Raw genomic sequence first — 22,154 nt, 5'->3', positions numbered from 1 at the left:
CCACCCACCTGGTGCCCAGGGCCCCACTGCCCATACCGTGTACACATTGGCCATCTTGTTTGGAGGAGGTTCTTTATATATCACGACTGCCTTTAGATGTGGCAACTGTTTCCAGACCTATATTGACAGGAAAAATAGAGCAGGTTTCAGCAAGAGAAATGTCACCTTCTAAAAAGTACCCCATCTCCCTGTGTGAGTCTGCTTAGCCAATGTCTCTGGGTGCCCCGTCTCTGACCTTTGACCCCAGCAGGACAACTGCCACTCTTCATCCGTAGTTTCCCACCTAAGAACTTGGGCACAGTAAAGGTGGGGATAGCCAAGGGGCTGGGGATGGCTCCTCATTGGAGGAAAACCACCAAACGAGCTGGGGCTCGGTTGAACAAACCATGACCCAGCCACACAATGGAGTAGTGCTATGTGACTGTAGGAGAGAGAGGGAGAGGAGCAGAGCACAGAGGAAAGAGGGAGAGAATTCTACGTGCAGAGAGTGAGTGGTTTCTAGGATATATTATTAAGTGAAAAAAGGAATGTTTACAATCTGCATATAGTATACTATATTTGTGTAAGAAAGGGGTGTAATGTAAATATATGTATGCAAACATGTATTTACTTATATTTACAAAAAGAGGCCGGGTGCGGTGGCTCATGCCTGTAATCCTGGCACTTTGGGAAGCCAATGCGGGAGGGTCATTTGAGGGCGGGAGGGTCATTTGAGGTCAGGAGTTCGAGACCAGCCTGGTCAACATGGTGAAACCCCGTCTCTACTGAAAATACAAAAATTAGCCAGGTGTGGTGGCGCATGCCTGTAATCCCAGCGACTCGGGAGACTGAGGCACGAGACTCGCTTGAGCCCGGGAGGCAGAGGTTGCAGTGAGCAGAAATCGCGCCTCGGCACTCCAGAGAGAGACTCTGTCTCAAAACAAACAAACAAAAAAAGAAACTCTGGAAGGTTAAACCAAAACCTGATTGAATTCACTATGTATAGGCAAAGAGGGAATAAAGGTAAGAAGAAAGGGATGGAAGCAAAAATTCTTTGAGTGTTATCTCACATGATTTTGACTTTGGAATCATGTAAATGTCTCAACCATTTGAAAAATAAAGTTATATGTAAAAGGAAGCCAGGTGTGGTGGTTCATATGCCTGTGATCCCAGCTACTTGGGAGGCTGAGGCAGCAGAAGGATTGCTTGAGGCCAGGAGTTTGAGACCAGCCTGGGAAATATAGTGAGGCCGTACCTTTGTGTGTGTGGGGGGGGGATCACTAAAAGATTTTTAGAAAGGGAAAAAATGAGTTCCTAAAACTTGAAAACACTCTGAAATAAATGAATTAGCCCAAGATCAAGGAACCAGCAGAAAAAAAGAAAGAAATGAATTAGACCACATACTAAGTTAGTAACATAACCACACACACACAGAATTACATCAAGATCAAGGAATTTTATAATAGTGTACTTTGATTCCTCTTTTTTAGTGGTACTTACTCTAAAGGCAAAAAGGAATTTCAAATTATATGCAATAGTCTTATTGGTTTCTGGAGTTTCGTTTTGTTGGTTTTGTTTTGGAGACAGGTTCTCACTCTGTGGCATGATCATGGCCCACTGCAGCCTCAAACCCCTGGGCTCCCATGATCCTGCCTCCACCTCCCGAGTAGCTGGGACTACATGTTCATACCACCACATCTGGATGATTACATTTTTTTTGTAGAGACAGGGTCTCACTATGTTGCCCAGGCTGATCTTGAACTCCTGGGTTCAAGAGATCCTTCTGCCTTGGCCTCCCAAAGTGCTGGGATTATAGGAATGAGCTCCTGTGCCCAGCCTTATTGTTGGTAATAATATTGATACTACTATTTCAAAATTATTTGATGTATACTATAGGATTATGTTAATCCTATTAGGAACTAAGATTTTAAGGTAAAATAAAAGAAATACAAGAATAAAATTTAAAAAGTAAGCTAAAACTTCACAATATAATATTTGAAATGTTATAGAAATAACAGAAATATCAGTGTGAACTCATGATTTTTTGCTAAAATATATATTCCTGAGACTTCTGATTCTGATCACAAGGGAGTAACATCCATCATTGCACTGTAAATACTAGGAAACTGGACAAATAGAATAGTTGGGTGGGCCCAGCAGGCCCCAGCTGGCACCCAGGGTCCCAGTGCCCATACCGTGTACACATTGGCCATCTTGTTTGGAGAGAAAGTAATTTATTTCAGATACTGGACTACAGACAGCTCAGGACTGATATCCCTGAGAGAGGGAAACAGATGAGGTCAGCCTCTAAGTGTGCCCCAGCTTTCTGCCCAGGGGCAATTTTTGGGCTATGGGAGAGACAGAGATGGGGAGAGACAGAGAGAGAGGGAGAGAGAGAGGAGAATACAGAACCCAGTTGTCTTACTGGGTTGAGGTGACCAAGATCAGAACTCAGGAAAGCTGAGGTGGCTAGAATTTGTGAGACAGAATACCAGAGAGGAGAGAACTATATAGAGAAAGAGTTCTAGAAATTATTTTAGGGTCTTTGATTGGCTCTCCATCTGCACATGCGTAGGGTGAAACTCCGTGAAGCTGGAGGAAGACCAATGACCAGGGCTGGAAGTCAAACAGCAGCTGATGTAGGAATTGCTCGTTTTCTCCCACCAGCATGGAGGGACCCCATCAGTCATTAAGCAGAGACCCAGAAGGGTCACGTCTTAGTGATGGGGCTAAATTGGCATTAAAGTAAAGGCTATCTAAATGCCTGGCCTAAAAAGCCTTAAACATAGTCTCAAAATAAAGTTCAGAGAGAAAAAAAAGGAAAAAAAATTGCCTGTGGGACAATATCAAGAAATCAAACATACATGTAATTGGAGTCCCAGAAAATTGTTTTAATTGAAAAACAGTCTGAGAAATTTTCAAATTTAAATTGGTGGATTAAAACTGTAAATCCACCAATTTCAGAAGCTCAATGACTCCTGAGCAGAATAAACACAAAGAAAACCACCTTAAGATACAACATAACCAAATTGCTGAAAATCAGCGAAAAAGGAAAAAAATCTTAAAAGCAGCCAGAAAAACAAAACACTATGTGGAGAGGAACGAAAATAAGATATCACAGACTTCTTGTTAGAAATGATGTAAATGGGCTGGGTGCAGTGGCTCACGCCTGTAATCCCAGCACTTTGGGAGGCCGAGGCAGGCAATCATGAGGTCAGGAGATTGAGACCATCCTGGCTAACACGGTGAAACCCCGTCTCTACTAAAAAATACAAAAAATTAGCTGGGCGTGGTGGTGGGCGCCTGTAGTCCCAGCTACTCGGGAGGATGAGGCAGGAGAATGGTGTGAACCCGAGAGGCGGAGGTTGCAGTGAACCGAGATCATGCCACCGCACTCCAGCCTGAGTGATAGAGCAAGACGCCGTCTCAAAAAAAAAAACCAGATGCAAATGGAAAACATTGAAATGAAATCTTTAAAGTGCTGAAAGAAAAAAAAAAAAAAAAAGCCCTGTGAACCCATAAATCTAAATCAGATAAAATGACTCTTAAAAAATGAGCAGAAAAACAAGCACCTTTTCAGACAAAGATAAGCTGAGAGAATGTATTGCCATCAGACCTGTACTATAAGAAATATTAAAGAAAAGTTCTTAAGGCTGAAAAGATGATATCAGATAAAAACTTGGATCTACATAAAGGAAGACAGAGTATCAGAAATGGCAAAAAATGTGGGTAAATATGAAACATATTATTTCCTTCTTTAAAAATTTCTCTGAAAGATACCCATCTGGGCTGGGTGCAGTGGCTCATGCCTGTAATATTAGTACTTTGGGAGGCCGAGGTAGGCAAATTGCTTGAGCCCAGGAATTTGAGACCAGCCTGGGTAACATAGCAAGACTCTGTCTCTACAAAAAATACAAAAATTCAGCTGTTGTCATCCATTTTACTTCTATAGAGGTTATAAACCCCACAATACATTGGTATTACTCTTGATTTCAACAGTTGAGTGTCTTTCATTATTTCTTTTTCTTTTTCTTTTTTTTTTTTTTTTGTTTTTAAGACAGGGTCTAACTCTGTCACCCAGGCTGGAGTGTAGTGTTGCAATCACGGCTCACTGCAGCCTCACATGGCCGTAGTCCCAGCTACTTGGGAGGCTGAGGTGGGAGGATTGCTTGAGCCCAGGAGGTTGAGGCTGCAGTGAGCCATGATTGCACCATTGCACTCCAGTCTGGGTGACAGAGTGAGACCCTGTCTTAAAAAAAAAAGAAAAAAGAAAGAAAGATACTCAACTGTTGAAAGCAAGAGTAATAACAATGTTTGTGGGGTTTATAACCTCTATAGAAGTAAAATGGATGACAACAGCTGAAAGGATGGGAGGGGAAGTGGAAGTATACTGTTGTACGGTTCCACATTTCATGGGAACTGCTATATTTGAGAGTACACTGTGATAAGTTAAAGATGCACATTGTAAAATCAGAGCAAACACTGATATAGTAATAAAGGATAACTAATAAGCCAGTGGAGATCAAATGGAATACCAAAGCAAAACAAGATAAAAAATGCAAAAAAGTCAGGAAAGAAAAGAAAAGGGACAAAGAATAGATGGGACAAATAAAAAAAATAGCCAAATGGTGGATTTATACATAATTTTGTCAGATTGGATAAAAGGCAAGACTCAACTATGTGCTGTCTATGAGAAACTCACTTTAAATATAAAGACACAGATAGGTTAAAATTAAAAGAATACAAAAATATATACATGCAAACATTAATTATCAGAAACCTGGAGTGCCTACATTAATTTGAGGCACAGTAGTTTTGGAACAAGAATTATTACCAGGGATAAGGAGGGACATTTCTTAATGATAAAGGGTTAATTTATCAAGAAAACATAATAATCTAAACATGTATATGCCTAATAACAGAGCTCCAAAATACATAAAGCAAAACCTAATAGAACTGGAAGGAAAAATAGATAAGTCTACAATAATAATTGGAGATTTCCACATTCCCTTTCTTAGTATTTGATAGAGCAAGAAGACAGAAAATCAACAGAGACACGGAAGACAAAATTAAAACACTATCAACCAACTTGATTTAATTAACATTTGTAGAACCTTCTAGCCAACAACTGCAGAGTACACATTCTTTCAAATATGCATGGAACATTCACCAAAATTGATCATTATTCTATCACACCTACTCTGTACAAACAGAGTGTCTCAAGTACCAAAGAGCCCCAGGTAATGAGGGAAAGTACTTTCTTTGGAGAATTCCAGCCAATGAATTAGAAAATCAATATTTTGCTACCCCTAATAAAATAATTAATTCAGGCAAACATCATCAAGGGATGCTAAAACCATTAGGAGAAAGGTTGATGGGGAATTTCACAGTGGAAGAAGAGAAGGTGGTCATGACCTGAAGCCCAACATCACTGAAAGTGGTACTGCCTATCATCATGTGCCTCTTGAGCATAGGTGCTCTATGAAGGACATGGTACCACCTATGGGGTGTTCTTGCCAAAAAAGTCCAATCTGAAATGCATCAAGCCTTTAGATCTAACAGGAAATACAGAAGTTAGAGGGACAAGTTAATTGATAGCAAAAGCAAGCAGTCAGACAACCACAGAACATGAGACCCTGTACAAGATGACTTGCCTAGTTACTGCAGGGTCTATGGCAGAAGTTCTCACACCTGAATGTGCGTCATAATCGCCAGAGGGCTTGTTAAATGTGAATGCTGGGCACAACCACACTAAGTTTATGATTCAGTGAGACTGGCGTGAAGCCTGAGAATTTGCATTTCTAAGTTCCCAGATGATGCTAATTTGGGGACCACACTGGTCAAGGGTAGAGCTTTGTTCTAAATTAGAAGACACTTAAGAGACACCACCACATGCAACACGTGGGCCTGGTTTAGATCCTGATTCAAATAAACCAATGATGCGATGACATCGTGGGTATAGAGACAGAAAGTAGAATGATGGTTGCCAGGAGGGAATAGGGAGTTGTTTAATGAGTACAACATTTCAGTTTTGTAAGATGACAAGAGTTCTGGAGATGAATGGTGGTGGAGATTGTACAACAATCTGAATGCACTTACCACTGGACACTTAAAAATGGTTAAGATGGTATGTTTTTATGTCATATGTGTCTAATACAACAAAAAATTGGAAAACAGACATCATATGTGTATTAGATGATATGATAGAATTATTTTACTTGTGCTAGGTGTGATAAAGTTACAGAGCTTATTTGAGAAAGAGCTTATTTCATATTTTTTAGAGATGCATATTAAAGTATTCAGATAATGAAGTGACATGATATCAGAGATTTTCCTTCACACACTTCAGCAAAAAGGTGAATTGAAGAAGCAAGTGTGATGAAAACACATTGACAATGATTGGATCTGATGATAGATATATGGGGATTCTCTCTACTTTTTTGTTTGAAAACTTTCATAATACAAATTTTATTTTATGCCAGGTGTATTAGTATGTTCTCACACTGCTATAAAGATACTGGCCAAGACTGGGTAATTTACAAAGAAAAGAGGTTTAATTGGCTCACAGTTCTGCATGGCCGGGGAAGCCTCAGAAAACTTACAATCATGGCAGAAGGGGAAGCGAGCATGTCTTACATGGCGGTAGGAGAAAGAGAGCGAGTGTGTATTAGTGCAGGAAAAACTACCATTTATAAAGTCATCAGATCTCATGAGAATTCACTCACTATCATGAGAACAGTACGGGGGAACCACCCCCATAATCCAATCACTTCCCACCAGGTCGCTCCCTAAATATCTGGAGATTACAATTCAAGATGAGATTTGGGTGGAGACACAAAGCCTAACCATATTACCAAGCATGGTGTCTCATGCCTGTAATTCCAGGATTTTGGATTGCTTGAGCCAGAAATTTGAGACCAGCCTGGGCAACATAGTGAGACCCTGTCTCTCTAAAGAAAAAGTACAAAAGTTAGCCAGGAATGGTGCTGCAGGCACCTGTTGTCCCAGCTACTCAGGAGGCTGAGGTGGGAGGATTGCTTGAGTCCAGGAGGTCGAGGCTGCAGTGAGCCATGATCATGCTACTGCACTCCAGCCTTGGTGACAAAGTGAGACTTTGTCTCAAACATTTAAAAAACCAAGCTTTCTTTTAAATATTGACCTGGGGTGGTCATTTCCTAACTCTGGACCTCAGTTTCTTCAACTGCAAAATGGGGATGGGAGATGGTATTTGGATTAGACCAACAACTTACACAGGGGGTTGGCCTCCCTGAGGGGCCTGGCAAAACCTGCTGGGTGGGGAGGCTTTTTAATGTCTTCCACCCTTCCTACCCCGGATTCTGATAAGAGAGGGAATGGTGGGGCCAGTGTGACTCCCTCAGGTGAGGCTGAGAAGGGATGACTACTGGGTACAAGTGGTACAGGTAGCTCAGGCATCTGCCAGCCCGGCCCTCAAGCAAATCTTAAGCCTGTCCTGGGAGAGGCTGGATCAGTGCTTCGGTGGGGCTGTGAGGAGTGGAGCTCAGGAACTAGTCCAATGACCCCTTTGCCTCCACGTCACGGGGGTCTATGAAGCCGCCAAACCTGAAGAAATTGAGTCACAGCAAGGCCAAGGTGCCTGGAAGGGCCAGCGACAGAGCATCCCTGCCAGGAGCCAAAGGAGAAGGCGCTTCTCATTCTCTCTGAGCAATTCATCTTAGGTGGCATAATCCAAACCAATCTCAAGTATTGATTCAAGTCAGACAGGATGGAGATGTTCAGAATGCGAGATCCTGAAAACACAAGGTCAAAAGGAGCTGAGACAGGAAAGGATCCCCCACGGAGGCAAGACAAGCCCCTCATTCAGGAAGTGGGCCCATTTGATACATCCTTCTGAGTAAAACACAAGTAGGCCCAAGTGCCCATTTAAAAAAGGGGTTTCAAAATAATCCTAAAATGGGATAAAACTGGGTACACTCTCATGGACTGGAGCAAACCCTTGGAGGGGTCTGGAACCCGAAGGCAGAACTGGCCAGGTGCAAAATGCAAATGTGGGACCCCTTGTTCAAACCTTATTAAGAGTTTCAAGGCTGGGTGAGGTGGTTCATGCCTGTAAGCCCAGCACTTTGGGAGGCTAAGACAGGATTGCTTGAAGCCAGGTGTTTGAGACCAGCCTGGGCAACAGAGCAAGACCTCATCTCTACACAAAATTAGCCAGGTGTAGAGCCCCATGCCTGTAGTTCCAGCTACTTGGGAGGCTGAGGTGAGAGGATCACTTGAGCCCAGGATATCAAGGCTGCAGTGAGCTATGATTGAGCTACTTCACTTTAGCCTGGGTGGCACAGTGAGACTCTGCCAGAAAGAAAAGAAAAGAAAAAAGAAAAAGAAAAGAAAAGAAGAGAAAAGAGAGGAAAGGAGAGGAGAGGAGAAGAGAAGAGAAGGAAGGAAAAGAAAGAGAATTTCGTAAACTCGGACTTTGTGTGAGGTGAAGCATGGGCCACACCCCTTTGAAGCCAGCCCTGCTGCCATAGGCTGAGGGTTGAAACCCTAAGGTTGCTGACATTCCCAGCCCAGACATTAATGGGAGTGGGGGCCTCCCTCAGCCTTGTCTCACAGTGCCTCTGGCCTCCAAGGGCTGTAAGGAGCTGGCCACAGCTATATATTTCCTTCTTGTCCTCGCTGGAAGAGGAGGGGCTCGCTCTGCCTCAGTTGCTGATTTAGGGTATTCAGAGCAGGCTCTGGCACTTTATAAGCTCTCCATAAATGATGCTTTGTGGAGAGATGTGGTCCCCTTGATTTCTCTCACAAATGGTTCTTATGGCGTCCTCTTAAGAAGCTGCAGCACAGAGTCACTCAACTGCCACCTGCCAGGGATGGAAGCCATACTTCACTGCTCTGGCCCTTGGTTTCCTTGCCTGTAAAATGAGTGAGAAGACCCATCTCTCGGGCTGCTGCAATGTCTGCAGGGCACTCAGTGGAGCCAGTGTGCCATGAACAGTTTCTATCCACTGCTACTGTGGGCTGTGGTGCCACCACCTGGGACTCTCCTTTTCCACTCTGGGTCTGTTTCTTCATGTGTGAAATGGACAGAGGGTAGGTGTTGGATGGAATGCCTTTTCCAGTCCCTCCAGGTTCTGAAAACTCCCTAAGTCTTAGACAGAACCCCTTTCTTTCTTGTCTTACAAGTGAAGACTATGACAACGTGATGATTTAAAAGCACTTATATGGTGCTGCCATGGCTTGAATTGTGTCCCCATGCCCACAAAGAGATATCCCAAAGTCCTCACCCCTGGTACCTCTAAGTGTGACCTTATTTGGAGACAGGGTCTTTAGGGAGATAATGAAATTAAAACAAAGTCATTAAGGTGGGCTCGAATCCAATATTCCTGGTGTCCTGATAGAAATGGGAAATTGGGACACAGAGACAGATACAGAAGGACGACAATGTGAAGACACTGGGAGAATGCCAGGTGAGGATGAAGGTAGAGGCCTGGGTGATGTGTCTACAAGCCAAGGAGCACAAAGATCGCCAGCCAACCCCAGAAGCCACCCCGTTCCAGTAGCCTTGGCAAATGAACGCAGGCGCCCACCAAGAGCCAGACGCTGGTCTAAGAGTTACCTTTACACCAGCCCTTCCAGTTGACCTCTGCGCCTGTCACCATCCTCCCCTAGGCCACACTGCATTTGAGCTCTGGCAGGTCCAGCCCAAGTGTGTGTGTTCACCTGCTTCTCTACACCACCTCTGGGTTTAAACCCTGCTCAGAGGCCTTTGTTCATCCAGCCAGGGCAGCTCTGAGGTCTTCCTGGGGCTTCATTTTATTTTGCTGTGAGCCAGAAATTCTTGGCCTGGGCTGCCCACAGCCTCAGCTGAGGCTATTTTCAAAGTCACTCTGATTTGGCTATTTTCAAAGTCACAAAGCCCTCCAAGAGGTTCTGCCTCAAGGGTCTGGGCTGCAGCCTGGGTCTCCCCCAAGGATTCTGGCACTGCCCTGCTGGGAACCACTGGCCCCACTTGCTTTTCTCTTTCAGGCTTCAGGAAACTTCTCCACTAGAAATGAGGGTAGGCATCTGCTCTGGCACCTCTGGGGATCCAGATCCCATAGTCATGGAAGGTTGGAGACCATTTGTCCCACCCTCAGGTACAGATGGAAGCTGTGGCCCAGGTGACATCTCCAGAATCAGAGGCAAGCCAACAAGTCAGTCTCTGGGGCCTCCTTTGGGATGCAGGGAGCCCTTGAACGCCTCAAAGCCTGTTGGGTTCAGCTGAGACACAGAGGTGTCCCCAGACTACCACACCCCAGTATGGTGCATGAGGGGACAGAGCCAGTCAGGGGTGGGCCTTAGATCAGGAGGCATCATCAACACTCCGGAAAAGACCCTGCTGGCTCTAGAGGCACTCTGAGCTCCTGCTCTGCCCTCACTGTCTCTGACTTGGCTCAACCCTCACCCTGTGGCAGCCCTCGCCACCCCCATCACCCCGTTTCTCATCTAGACTCGAGTGCTCAAGATGTCAGAGCCCTAAGCCACTCACCTGCACATAACCCTTCCACTGCCGGAGGACCCCGGCCCCCACAGCTCTTGCTCTCCCTTAGGGGAGATCCTGTCCCAAAGAGAAAGCCTTGGGAGGCCGTGGCTGGACAGGAGTCCTATCCAAGGCTTTATCACCACTTCTGGGGCATGTCCCTTAAGCCTCCATTTCCTTGCCTGTCAAATGGATAAATAGCTGTTGCCCTGCCTTGCTTGCTGTGTGTGAGTTAGAGGGTTGCTGTTGAGGATGAGGACACTCTGGATGGAGGGCAGGAAGGTCCTGTGTGAGTTGAAGTGAAGGCGCATGGAGATACCCAGCCTCTGACCGCATGCCCACTGCCCCTTCCCCAAACCTTCAGGATCTTTTCCAGCTGCTTCTGCGTGTCGACCATGATGACATTGGCGCAGCAGTCATAAGCAATGTACTGGCAGGCCTCGGGGGAGCTGGTGGTGTAGATGCCGGTGACGATGCCACTGTAGGAGACCCAGGAAGATTCACCTTAGGGGAGGTGCAGAGGGGCCACCCCCTTCCCCCACCCCCACATCTGTAGCCCCCAGACCCAGAGAGCTCCCATAGCCTGGCAGGAGGGGCTCCCAAGGCACCTCAACACCTCTGCCCCTGCAGAGAGGGCGCCAGATGCAGGTCCACCAGAAGGCCCCAGGGAGGAGGCATGATGGTGGGGAATGGGTGGGGGCTGCTAAAAAGAGATAAGGACCCTCCCCTACCCTCTACCCACCGCCAACCCACTGGAGACCCCGTCCCTGCCCCCGCCACTCACCCTGCAAATACTGTGCCCACTGCCGAGAAGAACCACTCCGGGGAGTTGAAGCCGAGGATGGCCACACTGTGGGCCCGCTCCAGGCCGAGCTCCAGGCCAAAGGCAGACAGGCCAGGTCAGCCAGGCAGGGACTGGGACCCTCATGCCCCTCTCAGAGCCCCCACCGAGACTGCAGGGGACCCGGCAGGCTCCACCCTCCCAGGGTCCCCTCAGTCAGAGAATCTCCTTGGAGGAGAAGGGGTTGGTCACTGAACAGCCCTCCCTGCCCCTCCCAAGGCCTTCCCAAGGAGTCTGTCCGGTCCCTCAGCCCAGCACACTGGACTTCCAGCCTGCCCTGAATGTGATCACAAATGAAAAGTGAGTATCAAGTGCTTGGCACATGGTAGGGGCTCAGCAAATAAAAGCTTAGTACGCGGCCCAGCGTGGAGTATCAGCTCCACGCACAGTGATGGCTTTTATAGTTATTGTTCCTAAGAGCCTTGCCCAGTGGGCAGTTGGAGAGGAGGCCTGTGAGGCCCAGAGCTGGCAGGCACATCTGGGGAGGGGCAAGGCCTTGCCATGAAGGGCCCCCTTACCTTCAGGAAGCCCTTGGCGGCTCTGCGGGCGAGCAGGTAGTATTGGGAGTAGGAGATGTGCTCCCACTTGTCCTGGCACTTGAAACCCAGAGCGCTGAAGTCCCCGTACTTGTCCAGGGCCTCGTAGAACATCCGATGCACAGTGTAGGGAAGCTGTGGGCAGCTGGGGTCTATGCGTAGGCGCACTCGCCCATCGGCCCGAGTCGTCCACAGTGCCTCCTCTGCGGGGTGGGGGGAGACCACAGCTTGGATCACGCCAGCCTGAGGTTTTCCCCAGGGGACCCTTGTCCTGCCCTGGGCGGAGCTCGCAGTCCTTCTGGTGCTGAAAATGCCTTGGATACTGGGCCTTGAGGCTGGCAGGCAAGGGTAGGCTGGGGTAGGCTGGGGTAGGCTGGGAGACCGCCTAGAGGAGGAGGTCTGACTCAGCCTTGAAGGAAGAGCAAAGTTTAGGGATGCAGCAAAGAAGATGAGAGGAAATAACTGGAGGAAAGACGGAAGTCCTAGACACTCTGTTCCTTCTTTTATCCCAGCTGGAATTTGCCTCCCAAGGTTGGACAGTGGAACTGTCAGATCTCCAGAACTCCAGATCTCCTTCAGGGTGTCTGGCTTTCCCTGCCCTCCTGTGAACCGGCTGGGGACAGACCCAACTAGACAGAAGGTCAAAGCACCAAAGAGAACGACCCTCTCGAGAGTCTGGAGGAGCCTGAAAACCATCAGCCCTGCTCTCCAGTCTCCCAGTCTCGGGAAATAACAACAGTCTTTGCTCACTCTCCCTCACAAATGAGGTGTCTCATTTAGTCTTCACAGCATGGGTTTGGAGAGCTCCATTGCACAGATGGGGCAGCTGCAACTCAGAGAGTTTCAGTCATGTACCCAAGATCACACATCGAGAAAGTGCAGGGTCAGGATTTGAATTTAGGTGTACCTGATCCCACAGCTCACACTTAGGACATTGTCGGGGGTACCACCCCGCCTTTAAGAGTCGGAGGCTTACTCCGTGTGTGGTGGGTGGGAACAGAGGTTTACTACTTAGTATGCAAGACTTGGGCAAGCCACTGAACCACTGAATCGGTTTCAGGGGAAAGATGAGGACTCAGTTCTCAGGGTGGACATGAGAATCAAGAGAAAGGGTGTATATGAAGAAGCTTTGACCTATGGCTGGTGCTCCATAAATGCACGTTTTCCTTCTTCCTCTTTTTTTCCAAATTTGCAAACGAAGCTTGAATGGGTGGTCTGGACCTTTTGGTCCCGTGAGACCTCCTTTCCTTGGGGCAAAGGTGGTGGTTCCATGATGATGGTGGGAAGGGATGAGGGCTGGCCAGGACACGTGGGCTGCTCTGCCACCTGCTGGCCAGACCCACCTCGCCCATTGTCCTGTCACCGGTCCTTCCCTGAGGCAGACAGATGAACAAGATGAGCTTGTTCCTCCTCTTTGACACTCTTAGGTTGCATGCAGACTCTGAGGTTGGCAGAAAGAGGTAAAGATCTGGGGGCTGGGACAGGAAAGCCCATTCCTCCTCCTGTGGAGCACCAGAAGTGGGGATGACAAGGACATATCCAGACCCAAACGGGATACATGGCAGCCTGCAGGAAATGCAGGCGGGGCAGGGGAGGGTGCCAGAGAGAAGATCTTATGTATGGCAGAGGCCAAGACCTCCTGGGATGAACGCCTCTGCCACTGGCCATGCAGGAGCCCCGAGCCCTCAAGTAGTGGCGTGAGCCAAGGGCTACTGAGCCCTGTCCAATCACTCCTCAGCCCTCTCCAAGCCTTGCCCCATATCCCGGGATGCCAGCATGGTGGATCCTGCTGATCTGCCTCTTCAGAGCCTCTAACTGTTGCATTTTGCTAAAGTCCATGCCCAGACCAGAAAGTCAGGTACACCTGGGTTCAAAAACCTTAATTTTGCCTCTGTGTGCTGTTTGACCTAACAAACCGTTCTGTCAGCCGCATCTTCATCACCTGCAAATGTGAGGGGTTGGCGAGGACATGGGGACACAGAAGCCCTCATACAGTGCTGGTGGGAATGAGATGGTACAGCCATGTAGGAAAACAGGTTAGCAGTTTCTTAAAGAGTTAAACATAAAACTACAGCGCGATCCAGCAACTGCACTCTTAGGTATCTACCCAAGAGAAATAAAAACACATGTCCCCCACGGAGACTTACATATGGATGTTCTTCACAGCATTGTTTATGAGTCAAAAAATTGAAACAATCCAAATGTCCACTGACTTGTAAGTGAAAAACAAAATGTGGTCAGAGAGTAGCATGCTATTCAGCTCTGAAAAGGACCAAAGTGGCCTGGGGCAGTGGCTCACACCTGTAAACACATGAGGACACCAAGGCGGGCGGATCACTTGAGCCCAGGAGTTCAAGACCAGCCAGGGCAACATAGTGAGACCCCATCTCTTCAAAAAATAAAAATTAGCAGGGCATGGTGGTGTGTGCCTGTATTCCCAGCTACTTGGGAGGCTGAAGTGGGAGGATCGTTTGAGTGTGGGAGGTCAAGGCTGCAGTGAGCCATGATCGCACCACTGCACTCCAGCCTGGGCAACAGAGTGAGACTCTGACTCAAAAAAAAAAAAATCAAATTAAATAATAAATTAAAAATAGATAAAAAAGGAATAAAGTACGGATAGAGGCTACAACATGGATGAAACTCAAAAACATGTTCAATGAAAGAAGCCAGGTACGAAAAAGGAAAGGCAGAAAAGATAGTAGCAGATTAGTGGTTGCCCCAGGCTAGAGGTGGGAGTGGGGAGTGACCATGGAATAAGCACAGGAGATCTTTTTGGGGTGATGGCAATGTCCCAACATTGGATTGTGGGGATGTTTTGCAACTCCATAAACTTGCTAAAAATAATCAAATTGTGCACTTAAAATGGGTAAATTTCATGGCATATAAGTTATAGCTCAATAAAGCTACTTAAGAAAAACACAGAGGGCCGGGCATGGTGGCTCATGCCTATAATCCTAGCACTTTGGGAGGCCGAAGCGAGCAGATCGCTTGAGGCCAGGAGTTAAAGACCAGCCTGAGCAACATGGTGAAACCCTGTCTCTACTAAAAATACAAAAATTTGCTGGTCATGGTGGTGCACACCTGTAATCCCAGCTACTTGGGAAGTTGAGGCATGAGAATTGCTTGAACCTGGGAGGTGGAGGTTGCAGTGAGCTGAGATCACACCGCTGCCCTCCAGCCTGGGTGATAGAGCAAGACTCTGTCAAAAATATATATATAGAGAGAGAATGTTGACCCCCCCACAAAGTGGTGCAAGGGTCCTGTGCAATGGCCCTCAGAGCATGCCCAGGGCCTGGCATCCAGTTGCCACTCAGTGGTTATTACTTCTCTTCCCTCCCCTGGCGGAGATTCCTCCTAGGCCTGGACCAGAGAAAAGGTGACTTTCACCTCTAGAAGCTCACGCTCCTCTGTATTCACCTGTTCACCCAGGTTGCCAAGAAGAGCAGAGGTGAGTCTTGGGATCTCCTAGCCAAACGTTTTAACTTGAGCATTTATAATCTCTCTCTTTTTTCTTTTTTCTTTCTTTCTTTCCTTTTTTTTTTTTTTTTTTTTGACATGGAGTCTCACTCACTATATTGACCAGCCTGGAGTGCAGTGGTGCTATCTCGGCTCACTGCAACCTCCACCTCCTGGTTTCAAGCAATTCTCCTGTCTCAGCCTCCCGAGTAGCTGGGACTACAGTCATGTACCACCATGCCTGGCTAATTTTTTTGTATTTTTTGGTGGAGACAGGGTTTCACTGTGTTGGCCAGGCTGGTCTCGAACTCCTGGCCTCAAGTGATCAGCCTGCCTTGGCCTCCCAAAGTGCTGGGATGACAGGCGTGAGCCGCCATGCCCAGCCACTATAATCTCTTTTTTTGTTTTTGAGACAAAGTCTCACTCTGTCACCCGGGCTAGAATGCAGTGGCACGATCTTGGCTCACTGCAACCTCTGCCTCCTGGGTTCAAGTAACTCTCCTGCCTCAGCCTTCTGAGTAGCTGGGATTACAGGCGCGTGCCACCATGCCTGGCTAATTTTTGTATTTTTAGTAGAGATGGGGTTTTGCCACGTTGGCCAGGCTGGTCTCGAACTCCTGACCTCAGGTCATCTGCCTGCCTCGGTCCCCCAAAGTGCTGGTATTACAGGCATGAACCACCGTGCCTGGCCTATAATCTCTTTTTAATGACAAAAATGTGCATACTTGTTCCAAGAAATACAAAACAATTTAGCAGTCTATGACAGAAAAAGTGATAGGCCCTCTTTCTACAAATACACATGCAAGGACTTAGGTTTTATTTTGTTGTTGCAATTGCTTTTTATGAAAAATAAGGTGGCAGAGGGGGGAGGTCATGTTATTAATGTATTAATCACCTGTAGCAAACCCAAAATGCTCCTGGGACCAGGTGGGTAGTGTATCAGCATCATAGTAAATAATGTATTGTAATACATAATAAATGAATGAAGTGCCCCAGGATTTGCAAGTGAAACCAGAGGCAGTCTTCTTTTCCAGGAAGAAATGAGCTCCCTCTTACTTTCCTTGAGACACATGGACCTTGGAGTCCACCTTTTGTTTCTCTGCTTTTGATAGAGACATGGAACAGTGCAATATTTTTCTTTTCTTTTCTTTTCTTTTTTTTTTTTTTGCCGGGGTCGGCGGGGGACAGGGTCTCACTCTGTCACCCAGGGCTCAAAAGATCCTCCAATCTCAGTCTCCTGAGTAGCTGAGACCATAGGTGTGCAGCACTAAGCCCAGCTAATTTTTTGCATTTTTGGTAGAGACGGAGGGGTTAGCCATGTTGCCCAGGCTGGTATCAAACTCCCGAGTTCAAATGATCCTCCAGCCTTGGCCTCCCAAAGTGCTAGGATTACAGGCATAAGCCACTGTGCCTGACCATATTTTTGCATTATATGAAAAACTACAGGCCAAGTGCAGTGGCTCACGCTTGTGAAGTATGTAAAGTAATGTGTATTCTAATTAGATCGATTTAGCCATTCCACAATGTATACATATTTTAAAACAACATATTGTACACAATAAATGTGTACAATTTTTGTCAATTTAAAAAGTAAAGTTTTTTAAAAAGAAAGAAAAGCTGCAGTGCAAGGGCAATGATAATCGTACCGACTGCAGCCTCAGTATCAAGGAGGCAGCAAGGAGTGGTTGCCATCCAAAGGGGACTGTGGAGGTGGAAGAATTCATACTTCATCCAAATGGGGTGGCCGCTCCTCAACTCTAGGATTTAGTACCCAGTAGGAATGGAGACCAAAAGTTACCAGAAATCTGGGTGTGTTTTAAATAAATTTAATAATTTTAATTTAATTTTTTTTTGAGACAAAGTCTTGCTCTGTTGCCCAAGCTGGAGTGCGGAGGCGTGATCACAGGTCATTGGAGCTCCCAATTCCTGGGCTCAAATGATCCTGCCACCTTAGCCTCCTAAATAACTGGGACCCTAGGTGCATGCCACCATTCCCAGCTAATTTTTTTTTTTTTTTTTTTAAATTTTAGTAGAGACAAGGTCTTGCTATGTTGCCCAGGCTGGTCTTGAACTCCTAGTCTCAAGCAATCTTCCTACCTTGGCCTCCCAAAGTGTTGGGATTATAGGTGTGAGTCACTGCATCCAGTCAAATGTATGTTTTAAATCATATGACTCAAATCAAACCTAGCCATTAGCCAAATCATCCATCTTTAATGTTAGCATGCCTGCCCTATTGTGTGCATGCTGTGTGGCTGTGTCGTACTGCACGGTTGGGCCCTATCATAATTGACTCTGCCACTCTCCACTGAAGGATGCTCAAGTGATATCCAGCCTCCAGCCCTCTTTTTACGTTTAGATTATTAGAAGGAGGTTTACCGGATCAAGGGAAAAGAGTGTTTAAAATCTTGATGGACATTTTGGACAGATTTCTTCACCTAATTTCTCCTCTCTCATCAGCTACATGGTTCTTTTTCCTGTTTCTTCTTCCATGGAGCCTGTGCTTTTGTGTCAGGTCATCTCACATCCTTCTTGGAAGGGGGGAATGAGGCATGGGAAGGGAAGGAAGGTTCATAGATCTGCAAGGTCAGTCTCCTATTAGCCCAGCTGTTTCCTGACAGGGACAAGAGCCCTGGCCCTGGAGGACCCCTTGTCACTCTTGGGAAGGGTGACAAGGCCTCCTAGCCAGCTGCGTGACCCAGCCCTTTCTCTGCACAAGCTCAGCTGAGCCAGCAGGGCCTGTCTGAGCCCCTAGACCAACTGGAAGAGGAGATCCTGGTGGGAAAGGGGCTGCCCCTGGCCTCACTGAGGCCCCCATCATCTCTTGCTTACTGCTTACTGAGCCCCTGCCATGTGCCATGTCATTCTTTGACCATCACCACTGTCATCTCCCAAAAGAGTTGAGTGGCAGAGCTGGCATCCAGACCCCCACAGTTCCATACCCAAGTCTGCTCTGTTCCCATGGGGGTGCTGCCTCTCATGGTGAACTTCAAGGAAGACCCCGGCACCACATCTCCCATTTCCTCTGGGAAAGGACTATCATGTCTCCCGCCAAGTCCTGTGCCAGACTCAGGCTGGGTGATCTTGGGCAGCCATGACCTCCAGCCGCCAGCCTTTTCCCACCTTCCTGAGGTTCCCAGAGTGACCTTGCTAAACCCAGGTCTGACCTGCTCAAAAGCCCCCAACAACTCTCATTGACCACAGGGAGATGTCTATACCATGGCTTCTAAGGCAGGCCCTCCCCAAGGGGCTCGCTTACCTTTCCCAGCCTCAACACACACCTTTCCTTAGAGCCAACCTGAACTGCTCCCAGTTCCCTTTGGTTTCCCGTCTCTGTGTCTTTGCCCGTGCTGTGACTCTGCCTGCAATGCCCTTCCCTCCTCACACGTCCATACTTTACCACCCTTCAAGGACTATGCGTTGCCTCCTCACTAAAGACTTCCATCCTTGAGCCTAATGGAGGATGGGGTCATGGTCGGGGCTGCTTCTTCCACCAGCTTGGAGCTCTGGAAGTCAGGTTCCCTCCTCTCTGAGTCCTGGCTACCAGCAGCAACCTAGCCCCGAGCAGAGGCCAGGGCCCTCTTCTTTGGGAAGAACGAGCTGACCTCTGCCCAACCCTAGTCCCAGGAGGGCTGGAGACCCAGTGACTGTGTCTGGAGGACCCAGGCCTTCATCTCTCCCCTACCTCACCCTTGCCCCCCAGGGTGGCCAATGAGGAGGCAGGACACGTTGTGCTTAAGCAGGCTCACAGAGCAGGTATCTCCTCCAGCGGGACACACCAGCCTGCTTTCCCATCCTGCACCCCTGAGAGACCTAGGTAGGGCCTGCCCTGCTCAGTGTCCTTCTGACCTGGGCCCACTACAGTTCAGTGGCCTCAGCCTTGGGTGCCAGCTGCCAAGCTCACTCCCGCCCTTGAGAGCTGAAAGAAGGGAAGACAGATGCGTCTCCTACCCTGGGTTGCACAATCCTCCCCCATCTTCTCACATCCATGTGTTCCCACTTGTGGGCTCTGCTCACACTGTGTCCTCTGCCAATATCCCTCTCTATAGAAGAAGGAGAAGTCTCTGGACAATGACTTAGAAGGGCTGGGCCTGGGTTTTAGCTACTGGCAAGGTGTGCCAAATGCAGGACAGAACAGTCAGAAAGGGTTGCCCACAGCTGTTGAGCCTTGGACACTGGCCCTGCGACCCTGACCACATGCATGAGGCTGGAGCTGCAAGCCCTGGCCAGAGGCACGTAAGGTTGCCTGCGGGAGCATTGCTCAGTGGGAGTGCTCCCTGTAGGTGGTGACAGACAATTAGAGCCTCTCTGTTGCAGAGTTTGGAAGTGACTTGCAGAGATCAGGATAGCCAAGCTGAGATAATGGGGTGGTGGAAGTCACAGCATAGTGAGTGCAGTGCACAGAAGCAGGTGGTGGCAGCAAGGCAGGGAGGAGCTGAATTGCAACAATGCTGGTTGTCACCTGAGCAGGGAGCCAGGAAGGTCCATTCTTCCCATTCCCTGCTACCTCTTTCTTTTTTCTTTTATTTTCTTTCCTATTACTATTACTATTTTTTCTTTTTTTTTGAGACAGAGTCTTGCTCTGTCGCCAGGTTGGAGTGCTGCGGCACGATCTTGGTTCACTGCAACCCCTGCCTCCTGGGTTTAAGTGATTCCCCTGCCTCAGCCTCCCGAGTAGCTGGGACTACAGGCGTGCAGCACCATGCCCAGCTAATTTTTTGTATTTTAGTAGAGACAGGGTATCACCATGTTGGCCAGGCTGGTCTTGATCTCCTGACCTCGTGATCTGCCCACCTCAGCCTCCCAAAGTGGTGGGATTACAGGCGTGAGCCACCACTCCTGACCTCCTCCTAGCCTCTTTCTAAGCTTCTTTTCTTCCCTGCCTTTCCTCACAATAACCCACATCTCCTGAAGCCATCTGAACTCATCTCCTAACCTCCCTCTCTCCCTGGGTTTCTCCTAAAAGGAAAGAACCTGAAGCAACAAAGATACAATCAGGCAAATAGACAATATCCACTGTCTGGAAGGTGCAGTGCAGTGCAGAACATGAACTGGTACAACTTTCTTGGGGACAACTGGCAATATATATCCAAAGGTTTAAAACAGAAACATCCTTGCACTTAGCAATCATACTTTCCGGAAGTTACTCAAGGGAAGCAATCATAGACATGTACAGCGAGAATGTGGAGATGGATATCTGTACAGCTCCGTATCTATTAGCAAAGCCATTGGAAACAACCCAAATGTCCAACAGGGGACTGGTCTCCTATTCGGTTCATTATGGTAGAGCCATATCATGGATTCCTATGCAGTCATTAAAATAAAGTACTAAAAGAATATTTAATGACATGTGGAAATGTTCACAGTATAACACTGAGTGAAAAGAGGACCAAAAAATGTGCATACGGAAATGCATAGACCACACTGAAAAGATCTGTGTTAACGTATTAGTATTAAAAGGCTTAGCGGCCGGGCGCGGTGGCTCAAGCCTGTAATCCCAGCACTTTGGGAGGCCGAGGCGGGTGGATCACGAGGTCAGGAGATCGAGACTATCCTGGCTAACATGGTGAAACCCCGTCTCTACTAAAAATACAAAAAACTAGCCGGGCGTGGTGGCGGGCGCCTGTAGTCTCACCTACTTGGGAGGCTGAGGCGGGAGAATGGCGTGAACCCGGGAGGCGGAGCTTGCAGTGAGCCGAGATCACGCCACTGCACTCCAGCCTGGGAGACACAGCGAGACTCCGTCTCAAAAAAAAAAAAAAAAAAAAAAAAAAAAAGGCTTAGCACATTGTAGGTATTCAAGACATCTCTCTCTCCCCTTTGTACCTAGACTCTGAGCTTCTGATGCAAGCACTGACCTTGCAATAAGTGTTTGCTGAAAGAATAAATCACATTGAACATGTGATGCTTCTAGCTGCATCAGGAATACAGGCAGAGACCTCAGCCAGGTGGGTCATCTTGGGAAGCTGGGGCAGGGAGTTCCCACACGCAGCATATCAGAGGTAGATGGTCCTTTTACAGATGAGAAAACTGAGTCCCAGAGTGGGCAGGGATGGCCAAGGTCATGGCAGAGTTAAGGGCAGAGTTGGGACTAGGCCTCAGTTGGTTCCGGCAGCTGCCTTATGTCAGTAGCTGGCAGGCTGTTCAGTGAATGGAAGCTTGGGAGTCCAAAATCTACTCTCCCCTGGATGGTGCGGGGGTGGAGAGTGTGCCCCAGTCCCCTGACTCTGCCACATTCTGGGCAGCTCAGAACCAAGCATGAGGGAGGGATATGAGTGGGCCCAGGTCTGCTGTGGCACCTCTCAGCCTGCCTCTCTGAAGGTGGTTTCCTGTGGGTAGGAGGGACTTAGGAAATCAGGATGATTGCCAGTCCTTAACATAGTCCTCATCTCCCCTTTGTGCCCCATCAACAGGGGTGCAACTATCAGCTCTGTCCCAAACTAAGATCACTGCTGCACTATCAGCCAAGAATGAGGCCAGGACACAATCAAGGTCTCTGTTGCCCAGCAAGGCATCCAGATCCCAGCAGCAGCTGACTCCAAAAGGCAACCAATGACTAGATCCAGAGCACAGTGGAGACCCCAGAAAGCTCACAGCCTGCTGCCAAGGCAGCACCACCAGCACACTGCCCGCCCACCAAGTGCCAAGTCAGCTGAGAGCCGGGGGTGGGCTTTCCCAGGCAAGGCTGGTACTCTCTGCCACCTCCCTCTCCCTCTCCCCCTTCCTCCCTCTGCCACTTGTCTTGGCCTGACCCTGGCTTGTATCTTATCCATCCACCCTTTATGCTGGGGGCCACTGGGCAGGCAGGGAGCTGTGTTCTCTGGGGTTCTGGAATAAAGGCGTCTAA

The 22,154-nt window shown here is 48.0% G+C and overlaps 1 protein-coding gene and 2 long non-coding RNA genes across 4 annotated transcripts in view; 2 read left to right on the top strand and 1 right to left on the bottom strand.

Moving 5' to 3' along the window:
• LOC105493145 (acyl-CoA synthetase bubblegum family member 1) overlaps nucleotides 1–22,154 on the bottom strand; it is a 64,654-nt gene that overhangs the window by 11,738 nt on the left and 30,762 nt on the right. For both annotated transcript variants that reach the window (XM_011760608.2, XM_011760610.2), the window contains 4 exons: nucleotides 11,837–12,057; nucleotides 11,262–11,350; nucleotides 10,836–10,956; nucleotides 37–117 (listed from right to left, as the gene is read on the bottom strand). In XM_011760608.2, the coding sequence (XP_011758910.2) occupies nucleotides 37–117; nucleotides 10,836–10,956; nucleotides 11,262–11,350; nucleotides 11,837–12,057 (512 nt within the window). The remainder of the gene's footprint in view (nucleotides 1–36; nucleotides 118–10,835; nucleotides 10,957–11,261; nucleotides 11,351–11,836; nucleotides 12,058–22,154) is intronic.
• LOC139364412 (uncharacterized) lies at nucleotides 124–21,855 on the top strand. Its single transcript, XR_011626301.1, has 3 exons — nucleotides 124–487; nucleotides 21,138–21,255; nucleotides 21,721–21,855. It is a non-coding gene; the product is annotated as an uncharacterized lncRNA (long non-coding RNA).
• Nucleotides 10,856–12,523, top strand: LOC139364411 (uncharacterized). Its single transcript, XR_011626300.1, has 3 exons — nucleotides 10,856–10,991; nucleotides 11,538–11,618; nucleotides 12,367–12,523. It is a non-coding gene; the product is annotated as an uncharacterized lncRNA (long non-coding RNA).

This window comes from Macaca nemestrina, chromosome 7, assembly GCF_043159975.1.
Source record: "Macaca nemestrina isolate mMacNem1 chromosome 7, mMacNem.hap1, whole genome shotgun sequence".
Taxonomy (NCBI): Eukaryota; Metazoa; Chordata; class Mammalia; order Primates; family Cercopithecidae; genus Macaca; species Macaca nemestrina.
Note: the sequence above shows the minus strand (reverse complement) of the source record. Positions and strands in the feature narration are given on the sequence as shown.